Source organism: Alligator sinensis, unplaced genomic scaffold (genome assembly GCF_000455745.1).
Source record: "Alligator sinensis unplaced genomic scaffold, ASM45574v1 scaffold1599_1, whole genome shotgun sequence".
Classification (NCBI taxonomy): domain Eukaryota; kingdom Metazoa; phylum Chordata; order Crocodylia; family Alligatoridae; genus Alligator; species Alligator sinensis.
In genome coordinates, this window is record NW_005842809.1 from 385,446 (window position 1) to 392,203 (window position 6,758).

General features: G+C 42.3%; 1 protein-coding gene across 4 annotated transcripts in view; it reads right to left on the minus strand.

Moving 5' to 3' along the window:
- The window catches only part of BCAT1 (branched chain amino acid transaminase 1), a 78,955-nt gene that overhangs the window by 3,850 nt on the left and 68,347 nt on the right, over positions 1–6,758 (minus strand). For 2 of the 4 annotated variants that reach the window (XR_003091704.1, XR_003091703.1), the window contains 3 exons: positions 4,792–4,932; positions 3,199–3,273; positions 2,462–2,571 (listed from right to left, as the gene is read on the minus strand). Coding sequence is in view for 2 of the 4 variants with exons in the window: in XM_025191328.1 (XP_025047113.1) it covers positions 3,199–3,273; positions 4,792–4,932 (216 nt within the window). In the remaining 2 variants the exon portion in view is untranslated. The remainder of the gene's footprint in view (positions 1–2,461; positions 2,572–3,198; positions 3,274–4,791; positions 4,933–6,758) is intronic. The other 2 variants (XM_025191328.1, XM_025191327.1) reach the window with 1 other exon arrangement.

The following is a 6,758-nucleotide window of genomic DNA, read 5'->3' on the forward strand; positions in this document are numbered from 1 at the left end:
GCACTTGTACCCAGAGCAGGTGCTGGCGCCTGGCAGTGCACAGTTCTGGCCAGTGCTGCACAGCACGGTGAGCAGTGCAGCTTGGCTGAGCTGCTTTCATCATCGGGGCTCTGCACTATGCACATATAACTCCAACACTTGCATGCCACTGGGGGGAAGCTCTGTGCTGGAGTCAGCGGCCTTCACTGCTCCCTGCTGTTCAGGTCCTGGGACTCTGTCGGGAAGCAGGGGGTGCAGCTCCCCTCCACTTCCAGCAGAGTCCCGGGACCTGCATGGCAGGGAACGGCGAAGGCAGCTGGCTCTAGTGCAGGGCTTCACAATGATGGCATGCAAGTGCAGACACTGCACATGTCCAGCAGGGAGCCCCGGCAATAAAGGCAGCTCTTTGCTGCCTTTAATAAAGGCAGCAAAGAGCTGCCTAAATAAAGGTGCTCTTTGCTGCACTAGGGCCTGTGCCAGGCACGAGCACCCACAACTGTTGCTGCCACCTGTGGGGGCTGTGTATCACGGGGGGAGTGTGGAGGGGGTCCTCATACCTCCCCACCCTACCTCACACCCCACAAATACCAGACACCCACCCCCTGCTTCCACAACCCCCCCCACATATACACCCCCCAACATACCCTATTACCCCCCTATACACATAGCCATACCCCCTCAACCCCCCCACACCCCCATAAATGCACCCCCACACAACACACGTGCACCCCCCATTATACATACACACACACCCCCCACACATCACCATACACCCCCCATACATGCACACACCCTACCATAATACACCCCTGCCAATCATCCTCCCCCCAACAATATACACTAAGACTTTATTTTTGAGTTATTATGCTATCACCTCTATATACGCTCTTCAAACACAAATCATGACAACTATTTTGGTAATAAAATTAAAATATGTTATAATAGGTATTTGATGTGGTTTTTTCTGCTTCTAAGATGGCAATCCCCACTTCCCAAAAAGAGTATTTCTGGGGGGACAAGGGGAGGGACTTCCAGTAGCAAAGGTCAGGGGTTAGGGGCGGGACGCCCAGTCCCAAGATGGCAACCAGGGGGTGGGGCAACTGTCAAGGGGCAGGACTACCCATGCAGCCCTCAAAAGCTCAGCAAGCCTCATTAAGTGGCCCTCCAGCTGAAATAATTGCCCACCCCTGGTATATGAGAAACCTGGGTGATACAGGTGCTTACTAACAGGATAGGCAGGTATTCTGCCCCAGGTCAGAGGTTCAATTACAGGGCAAATTGCTGATGACTAAAAATTGCTATGATGTGATCACTGTAGGCTGGCCAACAATGAAGTATAATATCTATCTCCATCTAGCTCCCAGTGGAGGGGTGTCTATAATTTAGAGAGGACTATCACAAATAGCTCTACTTTATACAGCATCTTTACAGCAAAGAATCTGAAAGCCCTTTTTGTTCTAACTATGAGTATACAGAAATCCCTTCCTGTAACACTTGAAATATACATGCTCCCACATGACTATGGTGGCACACCAAAACTGTTTAGCATGGTATAGCAACAATCTGGGACAACCAGAACTGTAACTCCACTGAAATTATGGGGAACAACAGTTTTGGTAGATATTACAAGCCATGTTACAAGAACTCTGGAGTGGATAAATGCGTGACTCCTGAAGCCTGAGGAAGAAGGTGGCAGAAACTATCAAAAGGGGCCAACAAGCCCATTTCGTTTTGCTTAAGTAGGTTAACTTAAAAAAAAAATTTCCATTGTTTTGTATTCCTTCCTCACTCTCTCCCTCTTTGATTAATAAAGCTATCTGTTATAGCATGGCTTGCTGTAAATGCTTATGAGGGTGAGACTAGTCTTTAAAGCCCCCCATGTTCAGCTGGCTAAGGTGGATGCTTTTTACTTTCCTCCTGTACAGGAGGTTGCTTGTGAATACTTCAGGCTAAAAGAAGCACCCCAAAATACCACAGTGGGCTAAGCATCCTGAGGTCACCAGGGTCTGTGTACCCCAGGCTATGCAGAGCCCTAACAAGACCAGGGCCCTGGTGGTGGCAGCGGTTACCCCAGGCTTGTGGGTGTGATCCAGGAAGGGGTTGGTCAGACATAGGCCCCCAGAGGACACACCCAAAGTGTGGTTTTTGGTCAGGCACAATGAGGCAGGTGGCTGAGCGCAGAAGTGCCCCCTACTGGCCCACCCCTACCTTTCTTGGAGTTGTGAAAAGCAGCTGTTTCAGGGCAAAAATCTGAATTCTAATACCCAACTGTGAAAACTGCATTACAGAAAGAGAAATGCACACGAAATACTGAAACTACATGATGCCCAACTGCCCTTGCTCTAAGGTTGGCACAGACTATTTTAATTAATTAGGGAATTATTAGTGGAATGTTATTCATTTCATTTGAGTTTTAACTTCTCTGTTACCTAATGCACTGAATAGTAATGCAATACCACACTGTAAGTCTCAGCATGCTCACCACAGTGTTTCAGGTGAGTAGAAAGTAGATGACAAGCCACAATTCACAAGCAGCTCAGTTTAGCAATCCCTTCTGATTGTTGTATCAGCTGAAGTACACCATGTTGCACCCTTATTGTAAGTTAGAAGATGAGTTGGTACAATAGCAAAGAATCTGATTTTAAAGTTTCTAAAAAAAGCCCCTAAAAGTTTAATGGAACCACACTTAATAAAAGTTGAAATGCTGAAAGACATTTCAACAATGCTTTAAGACTGCCAGTTCAGAGGCTCAGAGAGGATAAATTCCTGAGAGTTAAAAACAATTCTCTTGCAACAGTCATGAAATAACTGTATCAGCAAATAGGGTCAGAATTTTTTTAATGTATTATTTGATTTGTTTAAAGGGAAGATGAAACAGTTGCCACTAGGGTTTGTGGCCAAAACCTTTATATCCTGGAAGCACGTCAGGTCCTTTATGTCATACCTGTGTTACACTACTTTGTTTCAGGATGAATGAGGCTTGGTGAGTTTTAAAAGGGGACAGCAACAACCCCAAGTGATATGTAGGAGAAAATATCATCTTTCGCAATTCTTTACCTCTGATAATCTGCCAAGACACTGTTTTATTCTACTTTCCCTGGCACTGAAGTCTACATTTTGATGTTTGGTGTACCCTGTTACTAGAAACAAACCCTATCCATTCATTTATAAGCTACCCCTTTTATTACTCTGTCACATTAAGGAGAAGCAAGCCCTTACTTGGATATCAGTCAGCTTGTTTAAGAAGCGAGTGGCCAGCTGAGGTCCATTCTCCATAGTTGGAATGTTCAAATTCTAGGATGGAATTTAAAAAGAGAACAATTATTATACAGCCAATAATACAGTGGTTATTAACCTCTTTAGACTCAAGGTACCCCTTGGAAAACACCAGCTCTTAGCTCTCACCCACTTTTTATGTATGGAAAAGAATAGAATAATTCTTCTGTTGCAAAAAACTCAGAAAGACCACAATAGGCACCACTATATGTAGACTCTATTTACTATCTGCATAACTGTGTTAAAATAAAACAAATGCATTTCCAATAACCAACATCTTCATGTCTCCCATCATACTGGGAAAGTACAATATTATTTAATAGATATACGCCAACTATTTAATTATTCTAAACCACTATTCTATTGTGGTTGTCCTAGTATATAGCTTGTCAAAGAAATGACTGCATTTTCCATTCTTAAAATTTGCTTTGGACTGTGTAAGTGAACACAAAGTGCGAGAAATGCCCTATAATTGTGGTTTTCAAATTTTTTAGACTTAAGGCACGCCTTGAAAAATGCCAGCTCTTAGTTTTCACTCTTTTATGGACTACAGAAAAAAAAAAAAGTAGAACAATACTTCTGTTGGAAAGAACTTAGACCGCAACAGGTCAAAATATTGTTAACTCTATGGATTCATGTTTGAAATTTCTAAGTTTATCTTGTGAATCATGTTTATACACCTAAGAGCAGTAACACTGTGGCACCCTGCATCACCCTTGAAAGAATCTCAAGGCACCTTGGTTGAGAATCACTGCCCTAGAGAATTCGCTTGGATGAAAAAGAAATCTTCCAGCTGGTGTACAGCAGACAGAAGTAACCTTACTACCTTGTCTTAGTCCTGACACCTAGATCAACTTCATCAGAGCTGCCAGAAATAAAGAGCAAGGGTCATGTTAGGCATGGGGAAAAGCAGAAGAGAAGGAAAGGGGAATAATAGCACAAAGCTGTGTTCCCTGCACAACCAGGTTTGTTGCTCATGCATGGTTTTCTGCTAGCAGTATACCTTAAAGCTGACCCTCTGCAAAGAACGTTATGACCATGATGAACAAAACAGGATCAGACCAGCTCTCAGTGAGGAAAGATCTGACCCCAATTCACGTTCACTCCTCTGTCAAGCTGACCAAAGTGTTTTTCCTATTTTAACATCCTGATGAAAATTTGAAATGTTAATTTTTTTTTTTAATGACAAAAACTTGACTAACTTTAAAATAAAATTGCTGCCTCTGCCCAGTCAGCTAAGAGCTGGTCATTTTCTTTTTCACATTTTGAATTCACAGATTAAAAATAAAAAGGGAGGAAGAAATGCTGGTAACACACAGAGAAAAAGACCCTAAAAGTATTTTCCCCCCACCAGCTCTATTGCTTAGTCACTTGGAAGGCAAGACACTGTACTTGTAAGATACACCTCCACCTCAGACAATGGCTTGGCAGCAGAGCTACAACCAGCCTCCTTTTCTACCTAGTTATTTCTTTTTCCTTCAATTCATAGTTAATAGGGAAAACGAACAAATAAAAACATATAAATGGTTCTCTTACCTCATTATTGTATAATATTTTAGAAACGGGACATACAACACAAGCAGTCCCAGCACCAAACATCTCCTTCACTCTGTTTTCCCCCAAGGCAGTTGTCAGATCACTCATGGTGATGTACCGCTCAGACACTTTGAATTCTCCCTGCAACAGAAACCAAAAAGAAAAGAGGCAAGCACATCATCTTTAAAGTCAAAGCACTTTCCTCAACTTAAATGCCCTGAATTTGTTGCACTCAGCCTATTTTAGGCTATGAATCTGAGTCAAGGTGGAACCTAGTCAACAAATGAATGACCTACAAGGAAAACTCAAAGGTCTGCAACATGAGATGCTGTCAGTTCACCGTGTGGCAGTCTTCCCTCTGACTTGGTATTGAACCTCAACACCATACTACAGAACACTGTGCAGATGGAAAATATATTTATAATGATATGAAAAACATAGAGGACGTGTTTATTTATGTTTACTAATGAACTTCATAGCACTTGTGTAAGTAAGCTTGTCTTCAAATCTCTTATCAAATTCAACTGTAGCTAACTATATTCTACTCACCTGGAATTCCTCCTGTGGTTCCAAGTACTTCGATTCCTGCCCTAATCTTCTATTGTGGCTTGCATGTATTTGCCATATTCTCAATTCATGTTACCCATACCACAAATGATAAGTGAAGTTATTAACATTGCACAGGCATAATAAAGGTCCACATGCTACTCTGCAATAGTGCTAAGCAATTCTAACCATCTTTCCGTTCCTGATTTAAGGGAAATATTGATGGGAACACTAAATGTTTAATTAATATTTCAATTAAACATTGGAATGGTGTCATTTGGTTGTGGAAACTTCATTTTCTACTCAATCTATGACTTAACCCTTGTGCCTTGAACTAATTCTAATATGGAACAGGAGCCATCTGGGCAGCAGAAAACGTGGCAACTAGCTCTGGATGAGAATAAAAGTTAAAGGCTAGGAAGAGAGAGGAAGAGTACAGTGTACAAAGAGTGATCAGAGGGAAAAAGAAATATGTAAGCAAAAGACAAAAGTGATATAACAAGATTTGGATGCAGATTAGTGCCTCTGGAACAAGGCGGTGGTGACTGAAGTTATGTCTATGCTAAAAGTGAGAGTTATGATTACAGCATGTGCATGAAGGCAAGGACTCCTGTGAGGGCTAGCAACTTGAGTACATAACATGGCTCCCAGGGACTTATGCAGGTTTACTGAGACTCATGCTGCCTTGTCTTTACTGCTATTGGTATCCAGTATACCCAGATAAAAGTGCTGCACTGTCCCTTATAAAGTGCTGTCATACCTCTGACTGCAATGTAAATGTTACACTTGGAACCTGGACTGAGGCAGTAGCACCATGGGGAGCCCTTCAAGCACAAGACGAGATTTTCTACAATGTTATCAGTTGGTTTAAATCTGATAAACTGGATGCAGACATCACAGAATTAGACCCTGCAAGCATGTGAGTGCATTACACCTAGGGCTGGATTTAAGGCTGGAGATGTGGAATGACAGAACAAGGAACTGAGGAATGAAGTACAGATGGGGTCACGAATGATAAGTGCTTATTTCCTTGCTTTAGCCTGTTTGAATTAGTGGGAAATGGAGTCTACCAACCCCACTTCAAAGTTAATGAAGGTTCTTATGTAGCAGAAAGCCCCCTTTTCCTCTTGCCTGCATTTGCTCTCCCCTCTTTGGATATGTTTCTCTTTTTCTACCTTTTCTTCCTTCCTCTCTCTTTCACTTTAAGATAAGGAATTGTGTTTTAAAATTTGTATGTGTGCATTTTGTATTTCCCCTTGTAGTTTGGTATTTTTATCTATTTGTGTGCCATGGCATTTGTAGCTTATATTTTATACTCCTTGTCATTACCCAATGATTGTGTGTGTGCTTCCCGCCACATGGAGCTTTCTTTGCATGGTGCAATTCTCAGCTGCAGAGAGAAACCCCCGGTGCAAAGGAGT